This window comes from Hypanus sabinus, chromosome 8, assembly GCF_030144855.1.
Source record: "Hypanus sabinus isolate sHypSab1 chromosome 8, sHypSab1.hap1, whole genome shotgun sequence".
Lineage (NCBI taxonomy): Eukaryota > Metazoa > Chordata > Chondrichthyes > Myliobatiformes > Dasyatidae > Hypanus > Hypanus sabinus.
In genome coordinates this window covers 136,525,666-136,539,395 of record NC_082713.1, presented here as the reverse complement: position 1 = coordinate 136,539,395, position 13,730 = coordinate 136,525,666, and the positions used below count along the sequence as shown (strand labels likewise).

General features: G+C 37.9%; 1 protein-coding gene across 4 annotated transcripts in view; it reads left to right on the top strand.

The window, feature by feature from the left end:
• ptprz1a (protein tyrosine phosphatase receptor type Z1a) overlaps positions 1 to 13,730 on the top strand; it is a 258,925-nt gene that overhangs the window by 209,023 nt on the left and 36,172 nt on the right. For 3 of the 4 annotated variants that reach the window (XM_059977944.1, XM_059977945.1, XM_059977947.1), the window contains 6 exons: positions 1,396 to 1,492; positions 3,463 to 3,545; positions 6,661 to 6,795; positions 8,141 to 8,275; positions 10,103 to 10,266; positions 11,307 to 11,442. In XM_059977944.1, coding sequence (XP_059833927.1) covers positions 1,396 to 1,492; positions 3,463 to 3,545; positions 6,661 to 6,795; positions 8,141 to 8,275; positions 10,103 to 10,266; positions 11,307 to 11,442 — 750 coding nt within the window. The remainder of the gene's footprint in view (positions 1 to 1,395; positions 1,493 to 3,462; positions 3,546 to 6,660; positions 6,796 to 8,140; positions 8,276 to 10,102; positions 10,267 to 11,306; positions 11,443 to 13,730) is intronic. The other variant, XM_059977946.1, reaches the window with a different exon arrangement.

Sequence of the window (13,730 nt, the reverse complement as noted above, 5' to 3'; positions counted from 1 at the left end):
CTACCTGCACTCAGCCCATAACCCTCCATTCCTTTCCTGTCCATATACCTATCCAATTCTTTTTTAAATGACAAAATTGAACCTGCCTCTACCACTTCTACTGGAAGCTTGATCCACACATCTGCCACTCTCTGAGTAAAGATGTTATCCCTCGTGTTACCCCTAAACTTTTGCCCCTTAATTCTCAGCTCATGTCCTCTTGTTTGAATCTCCCCTACTCTCAATGGAAAAAGCCTATCCACGTCAACTCTATCTATCCCCCTCATAACTGTAAATACCTCTATCAAGACCCCAAAGTATCCAATGCTTTTATTTATTTTTTTAAATTATGAAGGGAGTATCATAAACAGTGAATTATACTGGCAAATGTTTTGATTCTGTAATAGTGGCAACTACAGGAGGATGCCAAAATGGATCAACTATTTCTATCTGAAGCTGGCTGAACCATGGACCACAATCGTTCGCAATATATGTGGAAGCACTGCCAAATTCTAATCTGTTCTGTTGTTTGTGGAATTGATGAGCTCTACCTATTACATGCTGCGCAAACATGTCATCCTATACTGTACCGTGATAAGACTGACACTTTTTCAGTACACCTCATGCTGCCTTTGGCATCCTTCTGCACTCCTCGCTCAAAGAGGATGGTTCTCCTGAACTAAATGGAATGACAATGGGATGTGATGGTCCAAAGCATCTCACGGATAGCCAGCTATCCACTGCCGGATCTTTCAAGGTTATCCCATTTGATATGATTGTAGTCACACAAAATCATGGAGGAGATGTTTGGTGGGAAATTGTTACCCCTGCCCATGCTATCATAGGCAGCAGTTTCACAAGTAGATTGATGAGGATCTAAGTAGCTGTAGGAATGTTATTAAGTTCTCTTACCCAGTGAACATTCTGTCTCCTTGCTACTTTCAGTACTTAGACAAGTTTTGTTCAACATGGAGGAACAGTAATTCATTAGTATCATAAACAGACCACTATTTTGATTTAATATCCATTTTAACCACTTCTATATGTTAGACCTGCATACAGAAGATTCAAATATTTATGTGAACAAATAAAAGTATTTAAATTAAGTGAGAGCGGAGTTATTTCTTCTGAGTCTCAGTCAACCTCGTCCAGACGAATAATTGTTAATTCTTGAGACTCCAAGTCAACCAACATTCAGTAAGGAATAGAGGAAACTGCTGATTCTGTGTAAACTCACTTTGGAGATTTGGCTGATGAGCAAAATTTAAAGGTTATCAGCTGTAGTCGGCTTTCTTAGGAATGGGGAGGAAATGGACAGACTGCATTAGGATTTGATTTTTTAAAGCTGAGAATTAGGTTGACTGTATCATTGCAGAATATTATTTCACCATCTAATTATATCATTACTTCTTACAGGAAGTCCAGGGATGCACTGTTGATCTAGGCATCACATCAAGTAGCTCCAACCACCCTGACAACAAAAACAAGAATCGCTATATAAATATAGTTGCCTGTAAGCCACTTTAATTACTTTAATATACTAATTATTGGTATCTTTTAAACTTCACAGTCTCTTAGATCTACCGCTTATAAGCCTGAAGTACTTGATGTGGAGAGAATCGCTTCTGTTCACATCAGAGTTCAATCTAAAGCCCCGGTCCTCTTCTTTTTCTAACTCTTTGTAAATCAGGAAAAGGCATAAAATGACAAATTCCCCAAATCTTTATTGAAATCTACATAAGAGTGCCGCAATGAAAAGTTTAATCCCTAAAATAGTACTGTCAAATGGCACCGTCTAATTCAAATTTAGTGAAAAAATGAAACGAGCGAAAAATCAGGAATTCATTGCAAATTGCATGACCCATAAGTTTTCTTCCATATCAACCTTTGCATTTAGATTATTATTCACAATTTTCATCTTCCTTGAGGTTTCACCACTAAACTCATCATCTCCTTCCTTTTCATAGAATCAAACAGCATGAAAACTTTTGGCTCAACTGGTTCATGGCAACCAAAATTCCTCATCCAACCAGGTCCCATTTATGCTTGGCTCATAACCTTCAAAACTTTTCCAATGCATGTACTTATCCAGCTCTTTTGAAGGTTATTATTGTACCCTCTTTAACCACTTCCTCTCACATCTCATTCCACACGTGTACCACAATCTGTGTAAATAAAAAAAAGTTGCCCCCTTAAATCCTGTTGCATTTTTACTGTCTCACTTTAAACCTATGCTATCTAATTGTCAATTCCCCCATCAGTATATTGGATTGAATAAGGGGAAAACAGTAACAGAAAGCAGAATAAAATGCTACATTACATGCAAAAGTGTGGTGCAGCCGGGCAGTAAGATGCCAGGTCATGATGAAGCAGACTGAGAGATAAAGAGCCCACCCATCTGATTGTATGGAGCCCCATTCAATAGTGTTATATTGGGATAGAGGCTGTCCTTGAGTCCAGTGGTACATGCTTTCAGAACCAAATATAGATTGAGTGACCATGTTTCAATAGACTGTTCAATGTTTGAGTGGCTCTAACCTTCCAGTCACCTGCCACTTTAAATCTCCATCCCATTCTCACTTTCAATCCAATTGCCTGCATTTATTTCTTATTACTTGCACTTCTACAGATGAATCGGCGATAATTTACAAGCGGTGATCAACATTATGGGTAGTCTCCAGACCATTTATATCATCTGGATAATCTTGGTCACTGTTCTGTCGCAGATATTCCTTTTATTTTCTTCTCTACTTCTCCCTCTCTTTGCAACTTGCTAAGTTCTCAGTTTTTAAGTTCCAATGGCACATTGTCAATCTGAAAGTTTACCTTGGTCTCTCCGCAGATGCTGTCCAATCCCCAGCATTTTATTATCATGACAAAATAATTCTTTGCCTTTTCTTTATTCCACAATATATTTTCTCTGACTCAGTCTGTAAAGAACTCATTTTAAATTTTACCTTTTTGGATGTTTATCTGATGCTCTTGACCCAGTTTTGTTTCTGGGACCTACTATATATACATTGTTGCAGAAAACTACCTTAAGAAAACCGAAGAAATTCAGTACTGCTCAACATGAAGTCAGTGTGATTGCTTATAATGGTCTGGAAAAGTTACAAAATCATTTAATTTATATATTTTTGCATTTTATCAATTTCTTGAGACACTGTGTATAATGTCTAATGCAATTAACTTATTTTCTGTTTCTTAACCCAAATTCAAAAGATGCCATTGTCACTTTTTCTGATTAGATCTTCCCTGAACATTAAAGTAATTTTATCTTCAGTCATTAAAGTTACTTTGCCCCCATCACTAACTTACCTTGTTCCCTCCCTACTCTACTTGCCTTGCAGAATTTATAGCATAATATATAGTATTTAAATCCACCAAGTTGCGTTCATTGGTGGATTTCTATTTGTTTTTATCTCTGTTGTTGATCAGTAAAATTTATTTTTCTTTTTTTAAAAGTGGTTTTTTTTGTTCCAGTTGACCACAGCAGAGTTAAACTTGCCCCACTCATGGAAAAAGATTCTAAGCACAGCGATTATATCAATGCAAATTACGTTGATGTGAGTAAAATACTGCATCTCATTGTAAATTCTGGTGATTATAGGAAATGGTTTTGCAATAGATTGGATTTCTTTGGAAACATCCCAATTCTTAAAGTTTTTAATCTTTGGATCTATACTGCATTAAAAATGTGCTTTAACACCCAGTTTACGTTTTTAACATTGTATTCTCAATAAGTAGTGGATAAAATGTTACTAACAATACATTTATTTATCAGTGGTGTTACTTCCAAGTAAACAGAGGGAATGATGCAGTGATGTCTACAGATCTGGGACCTGTCCAGTGTTTCTTCAGCTTTATTCTGCTGGGCTTTCTATGTTTTATTTACTATAAATGCTCTGCTAACATTGTACAAGTTAATGAGTCAGCCATTCCCATTTCAGTAGAACATTCCATTGCAAGGATATAATCCCAAGTATTCCTGTAATTTTAGCAACAGACTCACAGAAACCCTGTTTAACCAGTTTATCAGTATTCTTTCAAATTTGCATCAAGAGTCCTTTAACAGATTTGTATTCTATTAAACTTAGAAGAATGAGAGGTAATTACTTTGCAACGCATAGAATTCTAAGGACACATGAAAGGGTTAGAAGGCAATATTTTCACTGGTGGAAGAACCCTGGATGCAGGAATGTGGTTTCGAGATAAGGGGGCTGGGCAATTAAAACTGAGGTATGTGGACTTTTTTTTCTCGCAGAGGATGGTGTTTCTCTGGAATTCTATACCTCCAAGAGCTGTGGAGGCCATGTCTTTAGAGGTATTTTAAGTGGAAGTAAATACATTTTTGAAAGATTAGGGGATGTGAAAGACTGGAGATCTGATGCAGAGAAGACTATGGGGACTGGAGCAGGTCAGCCATGGTTATATTGAATGACAGGGCAGGGTTGAGGAGCCTGATGGCCTACTCTTGCTCCTGCTGCCTTTTTTACATCCGATGTTGCAGTTCTCAATTATTTTGGCACCTCAAATGTAGGCAGTGCTGCTACCTGGTGTTTTCTTTGCCAAACACCTGATTAGTTTTGTCTTCTTGATGCAAAACAACAACAACTTGCACCAATAAAATGCCTTGTAATTGTGTGTACTCAACAAATACACTTGCAATAAATACACTGACATACATGGAGGGAAAAGCCAAAATGTGATCTTGAACCAAGGCAAGAATCAAAGATTTTGACCTCTGAGCTTCGAAAAAAGTTTTAATTTTGGGTGGTCTCAATTGGTGAGTATTCTGAGTGAGCTGTGGGCCCTTAACCATTGGCATTGACTAAAATCCATTGCAGAATATAGGGACATAAGAGATGGAGCTCAAACGAAGTGTATACCTAATTCAAGAACCTCTTCATAGAGCATGTCTCGAATTTTCTACAAATCAGTTAGTCTCATCTTTAGAGCAATGAGAGCCTTAAAGCAGCAGTCACTGTTTATACCCAAAATTACATACACTGTGAAGAAAGTTGACAGAGGTGCTGGAAGATGTGATGGGTAAGTAATGCGGTGTTTCCATTTTGGAATTACTTTACATTTGCAACACAATGTAAGGCATCTTTTAATTCTTTATTTGAAATATTGTATATTAGAGTAAGGAAAAGCCTCACTGAAAATATCACACAGAAGTTCTTTGTGAGATAGGCTTTTATATAAAAACTGTCAAATGCAATAAGTGTTATGTGGATTGCTTTCCTGATGATGAATGCTAATATGACTTAATAAATGTTCTTTTTTTCCACTCTGGGCAGGTTTTCGCTCTAAACATCTAAATATTCAGTTTTGTGCTCAAGACATGCTATCTATTGAATTTAGTTTACTAATTGACTTCGTCTAAATGGTGAAACATTAAAATATCTGCACATAATATCAATATTTTTGTACTGTACGTTGCATTTGCAAACACTGCCATTCTTGCTGAGCAAGCTACCAATAGTTGGCTCACATTGTCAACGTTCCTCAGTTCACAGAGAGCAGCCTTCAGATTTCAGATCCATTTCACTACAGTGCTCATCCTTCGTAACCTGGTTGAAAAGAATTAAACAAAACAATTCTACAGAGGACAGAGAAGACATAGAATTAACCTTCGCTTTGTGTAATTTAATCAATTTACTTTAGTGATAGTAAAGAATTCAATATTAGTGATGTTAAAGCTGTAGTAATTTTAATCACTTCAATTTGAACCAGGAAATTAGATGAAGGGAAAAAGGAATTTTAAATGCATATAAGGATAAACCAATTTTTTTCCACTTACAAACAAGCTGGAGGGACTCAGCAGGTCGGGCAGCATCTGTGGAAATGAACAGTCAACATTTCAGGCTGAGACCCTTCGTTAAGACTGACGAGGGAGGGGGCAGGAGCCCTATAAAGAAAGTGGGGGGAGGGTGGGAAGGAGAAGGCTAATAGATGTTTAGGATTGTCTTTTGGGGGAGGAGGAGAAAGGCGAAAGAGTTGTAGTTGTTTTGTAGCTTAAATGGAAAATGAATAAATATTAAAAAAAAGATTTGCAGGTCTGTGGAATAAGACCAAAAGACAATGACTAATTGTACAGCTCTTTCAAAACTGGCTGTAAAGCTTCCTCTGGTCTTGTGGTTATCGGGCCAGAATCAAGATCCTGTTTGATTGATCCATAAGTTTGAATCCCAGCACTTACAAAGGGAATTTAATGCATTTAAATAAGGATAAAAGGGCTAGAATCAATAATGTTAACCATGAAACTACACAATTGATACAAGAAGTTACTTGATTCACCAAATGTCCTTCAGAGAAGGAAATTCATTGATATTAGTCCAGACACAAAACAATGTGACAGGATCTTAACTGCCCTCTGAAAAGGTGCAGTGATGGTTTGATGAGCATTGCCAGTGAGATCCACATTGTGAATGAATAGAAGCATTGTCTGATTAAAGGAATATAAGAATAATGCCTTACCTTCCGGACTTTTCCAATAATTTTTGTTATGTTTATATGCTTGTGTAACCTTACTTTAAAATTCTATGGGTCATCTTCGTGGATTTTTTCATAATGGATTTAACGTGATTCAGAATACTTCTTAAAAACAGAGATGTATGCTAAATAATAAAAACAGCAGGAAGGTAACAAAGCATGATTTTTAATTATGTCTATCAGGGCTACAATAGGCAGAAAGCCTACATAGCAGCTCAAGGGCCACTGAAATCCACAACTGAGGACTTCTGGCGAATGATATGGGAGCATAATGTGAGCGTCATTGTGATGATCACCAACCTGGTAGAGAAAGGAAGGGTGAGTTTCAGAAACCACAATAGTGCCTTACATACATATGTTATTCAGATTATCTGTGCAGGTATAACACTACAATGAAAAAGTGGAGACATTTCCACCCCTTTGTTTGGAATTCTGTTTACCAGGAACTTTTGTAAAATACAATATCAACTTCCCAATTGTATATTTAGGCTCAAAGCTTGCATCGAATTCTTGGAAATTCCCTTCTTAATTTCTGTCGTTTCTCCAAATTATGGCCTAAATTTATAACTAGAAATACTATTAACTAAGATGGTTTTGTTATACTACAACTATAAAGTATAGTATAACAAAAAGTCTTAGTTAATGGTTTTCCAAACAAAGCAGCAATAACACCCCCACTTCTTCATGCTAAAGTCAAACGTGCAGCAACATGGGGCTTCTTTACAGACATGCCAGTTAACATGGAAGTCCTGAAGGTCCTGGGAGCTCACCCTTGATGTTTATTTTTATCGTAACGGGGTCCTCTCAAGAAAGAATTCCAAATAGATCTGTCACTCGACACAATATGAGGATGTGTCGGGAATGCGTCTTTTGTCAATTTCAGTTTTGACAAGAATATGCACGTTCTCAATAGTTTAAAGAATTTTTTGAATACATCTAAACATTGTTGCATGTAGAATCATTAAGAGATTTTGACCATTTTAACAGTTGACTAAAATGGAAGCATGGGTTAGTTGTGAGTCAAGATTTTTCAGTAGTTTCGGGCTTGATTTGCTCCAGCCCCACATGATGAAATTCAAAGCACACGGTGAGTTTAAGGCAAGGAGTATTCATACTGGAGATTAGAGATTTTTTAATTCAAACCATGCAAAACCAGTGTCAGACTCTCCATGTTGTATAAGGTCATGGAAGAGAGGTGTCTGCACTCTATCCTAACCTGAGAGCATTAATCCTGTTGAGTCATACAAATATTAGCCATCTTCAGAATGAGGATCAGGTTTATTATCACTGACTCATGAAATCTGTTGTTTTGCGGCAGCAGTGAAGTGCAATATATCAAATATACTATAAATTACAATAAGAAATACATATTAAAAATAAATAGTGCAAAAAGAGAGCAAAAATAGTGAGGTTGTGTTTGTGGGCTCTTTGTCTGTTCAGAAACCTGCTGGCAGAGGGGAAATAGCTGTTCCTAAAATGTTGAGTTTGTGCCTTCACGCTCTCTGATAGTAGTAAATGAGAAGAGGGCATTTCCTGGGTAGTGGGGGTCCTTAACAATGGATGCCACTTTTTTGAGGTATCGCCTTTTGAAGATATCCTGAGTTACAATGCTTTGAGAAAGACCTTGGATTGTTCTGTAAAGTAAATTCTTATTTCTTTTCAGAGGAAATGTGATCAGTACTGGCCATCAGAAAACAGTGAAGAATACGGACACATCCTTGTATCGCTGAAGAACATGAAAGTTTCATCTTATTACACTGTTAGACAGTTTACTGTACGCAACACAAAGTTTAAAAAGGTTTGCATTTGTTTGGCTCGGTTCAGGCAAAACATCATGCAGAGTTGAAAGCACAGATTAAATTTCACCAAGTTGCAAGCTGGCTTATGTTGTTTTACATTTAATGTAATTTGTTCTTTGAGCTTGCCTGCTCAAACTGCATAGTTAGGGGGAACAGGTAGATTCAGAGTAGGGCTGCCCACTAGCCTGATCCCTTTTGAACTCAAAAGCCCCAGTTGCTCGGTGAAGTTGGTCTGGGATTTAGAACAAAAACAGAATTATTTAAGCTATTTGAACAACAGCTCAGAGGTGCTTCTGAAGAATGTTTGAGCAACAATTTGCACTTCCTATCAACAAGCTCGTACCCACACTGTTCCAGTGTACTTAAAGGGTAGGAGCTTGTCAAACATTTAAATATTCTTGTTTTTGGTATATGAACCTTTAATGAAAGGTGAAGAGAGTTAATGCAAGTGGCAGAACAAGTCTGCTACTTGACGTTTACTTGGATTTCCAAATAAGAAAAAAATACAGTAGATTCTGGTTAATTGGTACTCATCTGGACCAGTACAATTTGTTCCAATTAAGTGGCGGCCCCAATTAGCCAAAGTTTCATGGGAAATTGCAAAAAATGTATAAAAAAAAACGTTATTGTTTAACTGAGTAATAAGTTATGTATTTAAATGAAATACAGAGCAATTAGAACACTATTAATGCTACTACAGTACTATAAAACTGTGTATTAGTTCCTAATAGTTATCGATAGAGGAATTCATCAGTGTACATGGCTGTGTACTTTTGGTTGACTGTAAGTGAACAAAGTCTGCACAGACACCTCATGCAGATAATGAACTGCCTGCAACCAATGCTTTCGATGATTGCATCCTTCAATTCTTCATTTTTGTTGCAACATTCAAGATGATTGTCAATACCTTCTAATGCTTTGCGCTCACTAACTTGTTAAAGTAGTGAAATTGTTTTATTTTCACTCATGGCCATTTCTGGCATCTCCAAGCCCAAATGCTGGAAACTGCAATGAGCAAACCAGTTCTGTATTGTCTTGCTGCTTATTGGCACTAGCTATCAGTGACAAAAATCACTGCTTTAAAACACTAACACACTCAATTGATGCTATTTAAAAACTGTTCACTCAAAGTACAGTGCAGTGTCTAGTGACCGTGCGACTGATGCTAGGTAGAAACTGTTCAGCAACTGTCTCCTGTCCCAATTAAGTGGCATAGTGTTCCAAATAAACAAAGGGAATCCCAGCTATTTTATCAATTAGTTTTTGTTCTTTAAGAGTTGCACTAAATAAGTAGCTAGCTCAATCCACTGTGCGTGGAATTGTTTCCTAACCATTGCTGGTCAGAATGATGGTGGTGAGATGACGTATTTGGTAATGTGGAACTTATATAAAGCATTTATCTGACTAAAGTTAAAGTAATTAGTTGTAGCGTTCAATGATATTGTCTGACTTAGGCTGAATAAATCAGTTTACCACCAGTGAGCTTTATAGATGTGACCCCAGTTTTTATCCTCCCTCTCTCTGATTCAAGCTGGAACTTTAGTTGGTGATTTGTACTTGGATTCCAGGCTCCTGAGAAAGTCACTGAAGGGACGGGGAAAAAAAAGCTGGTTTTCCTTGGGTTAAAGGGTAGAAAGGGAATTTGGTGAGGAGTGGATGGTGTTGTTTGAAAGCAAGGCCGAGGCAAGCTTGAGAAATTCTGTACGATCAAGCACTTTATGCTCCAATTTCTTGGCCTGAAGTAATGCATTCTGGAACTGATTTGGTATCTTCTGCTTTAGAAGATAATTAACGTTATTATTGAACTCTTTTCTACTCCACCACAGGGATCATTGAAAGGAAGGCAGAATGATCATATAGTGACCCAGTATCATTACACCCAGTGGCCTGATATGGGTGTTCCAGAGTATGCCCTTCCTGTGTTAACATTTATTCGACACTCAGCAGCTGCTAAAGCCAGTCATACCGGACCTGTTGTAGTTCATTGCAGGTATGCAACTTCATTCACTACAACATCTTTTTGGTTTGTCATAGTGTGCATATGTTTAATTGGTTTCAGCTACAGGCACTGCGTAAGGCACTCTCATCGCAATTACAGATAGAGTTACAGGCTCCCCAGTTTTTGTGGAACATTGGGGGCCAAACTCCAAAGCAGTCCAATATCTGGGGTAATGTTGCCTTGTCCTGGGTTGAAATGAAGATGTGATCAGGAATAATGTAGGCACTAGGAATTCCTAAAAGAGCTCATCACTAGAAGGCATTGCCCCCATGTGTGAATCACTCTACCCAAACTTGGTGGTATGCTGATGGGGTGAAATCAATTGCCTGTTTTACACATAATTAAAGGTATGTGTACAATAGGGATCGAATCATATCCCACCTGTTTCCACCAGGAAAATAAAGATAAAATGTTCAATTGAAATAGAATTAAATAGTTATTTATTTTCTTTTAAAATCCCAGCATGCTTGTAATGATAAACATGTGCTGGTGATGATGGACAGCGAATAATCTTAAACCAGAATTAATCAATACTGGGTTTGTCAATTAAGATTCTTCCACCAGGCCGTCAAACTGATGAACTCACACTGACTTGAGTGTACTCTATATTACATTGATTGTTCTATTTATTATTATAAATTATAGATTACTATGATTGCACATTGCACATTTAGATGGAGATGTAACATAAAGATTTTTACTCATGTATGTGAAGGATGTAAGAAATAAGGTCAATTCAATTCAATTCGATAGAGGGTGTGCCACAATATATTCAGCAGCATTCCTTCTTGTCAATATATAATCCTTAAAAAATCCTGCTAAAACTGTGCAGAAAAGTCTGGGAGGATGCAAAATAGCTGTTTTTTTAAGATTAATACTTGAACAACTAGCTTTGGATGTCACAATTATATAAAGAATATTTCCTTTTCTCAGAATACATTATGTTGCACAGTTGAGTATAGTCACAGTGAGGGAAAGACCCATTTCCTAATTAATCACTTATATTAGATTACATGCCATTTCTCTTGCAGTGCTGGTGTTGGAAGAACTGGCACATACATTGTAATAGACAGCATGTTGCAACAGATCAAACGGAAAGGCACTGTCAATGTGCTGGGATTCCTTAAACACATCCGAACACAAAGGAACTATTTAGTGCAAACAGAGGTAAGAAAAATGGTTAACTTGAAAGGAATTTTAGATGCTTCAACTAACTTGTTTTTGTTAGAATAAGGTCTTGGGAGGATTTGGTTTTTGCTTCATAATGCCAAAATGGTCTAATTCTTCCTGAACAAATAAATGCCTCTGAGTGTGAGAACACAAAAAAAAGTTTATGAAGGAAAGGCTTCAGGAATGTACATTCAGTAATGGTGACAGTAAAACAATAGAACTGTTGTAGTGCCATAACTGTGTTATCAACATGCGTCGGAGTGAAGGCTGTCATCCTTTTACTTTGTCCATCTAGACCCATGGCAAAATGATTGCCTTGGGATAGCTCTCTGAAGTAGCTGAGCAAGCTATCCACTTTATGGGCAATAATTACTAGCTTTCCCAGAGCTGCCCACATCCTGTGCTTTAATAATTTCAGTGCCCGTGTAAACCAACAGTTCATTGTGTCAGATTGGAAAAAAACCGTAAGAGAATCTATCATGACGGGATCAAAGAATCTTATCACTTGACATCTACAATATAAGGGAAACACATTGTAAGCAGAAATGACTAAGAACTGCCTGAAAAATAATATATATACACACACACACACACACACACACACACACACACCGCCCCCCCCCCAACTAAAATACAAATAAGTAATTGGTTATAAAGCGAAGGGCTGAATCTGACTTATGGGTATTTAAAAATTGAACATGATATTTGACCAATTATTGATTGGAATATTGATGGCAGAAGAATGGGATGAAAATTAATAGGCAGGATGAGTTGGAAAAGACCAGCTCTACTTAAAATAGATAAATCTCCCAGCTTGGATGGTCTTCAGGTGTGAGTGCCTGGACCAGCAATGTTGCCAAAAGAGGGTCTGCTTGTCTCTGGCAAAAGAGGTATCATAAGTAACAAGACTAGGTTCCTAGCATTTCATCAGGAGGAGGAATTGGAGTTAGCTTTCTCTGCACTCTGCATGGCAAACACACCTTGCCAGCAGACTCTGCTTTTCCTAATCTGGCACTGAAATTATCCAGGACAATCAGTTTATCTTCCTGTGGAATGCAAGTTAGGATTTTTTTCATAAGGTCAGGCTGGAAGTTCTTTTATGGCTACATAGGTAATTTGCAGAGATGTGGCCTCTCTGTTGGTTCAGAATCAGAATCAGGTTTAATATCACTGTCATATGCCATGAAATATATATGATGGTGGAAGGGAAGAAGCTGTTTCTGAGTGTGTGTCTTTAAGCTCCTGTACCTCCTCCTTGATGGTAGCAGTGAGAAGAGGGCATATTCTGGTGATGGGGTCCTTAATGATGGACATTAATGTCCTTAATGGGGTCCTTAATGGGGTCCTTGATGGGGTCCTTAATGTCTGATGAAATCAGACACCATACAGAATAAATACATTCATATTCACCATTTAAGCATTCATTCTCATTCAAGGTACCGTACAGAGTGGCTGCAGTGTACACAGTCTACCAAAAAAAACCCTGTAGTTATTCGCCTAGCCTACTCTGCCTGCACTTCTTGAACCTGTGACTTCTATCACCAAGAAGAACAAGGCCAGCAGAAGCATAGGAACATTATCACCTGCAGGTTCCTCTCCAAGTTACACACCATTGTGTCTCGTAAATGTGCCATTGTCATTATCATTGAATCCAGGTCCTGGAAACCCCTCTTCCAAAAGCACCTTCACCAGACAGATTGTTGTGGTTCAAGAGGGCACTTAAGGATGAGCAATAAATGCTGGCCTTCCATTTCCAAGAATATGAATGTGACAATAAAGCTTAACTCCTAATAATGAAAAACAGTAAACAGTATGTCATTGTTCTGTAACTCTTGGTATCTTGTAGATATTACTATGTTTCCCAGCACTCCGCCATGACCCAAAGTCCAGCCTAAGATATAGGGTTAAGTACAGGAGTGAGGACAGCATGACACCTAAATGGTGGAGGAATTCAGTAGGTCAGGCAGCATCTAGGACTAATCTGTCAACGTTTCAGGCCTAGATCCTTCTTCAGACTGTTTTTCCCCTCCAAAGATGCTACCTGACCTGGCAAGTTCCTGCTAAATTTTGTGAGTGTGTGCTGCACAAAGCTTCCAGCATCCGTAGAATCTCTTGTGTCTATAAGGGGGCCATAGGCAATGCTTGCTGGCTGGATCCAGCAAGAACTGGGTCAGGGAAGATTCACTGTGCCGAGAATATACCTACTCTCCCAGGATACTACAGGATATTCCCCAGGACCTTGAGGGAAATTTGTGTAGAGATAGCAGGAGCTCTGACGGAGATCT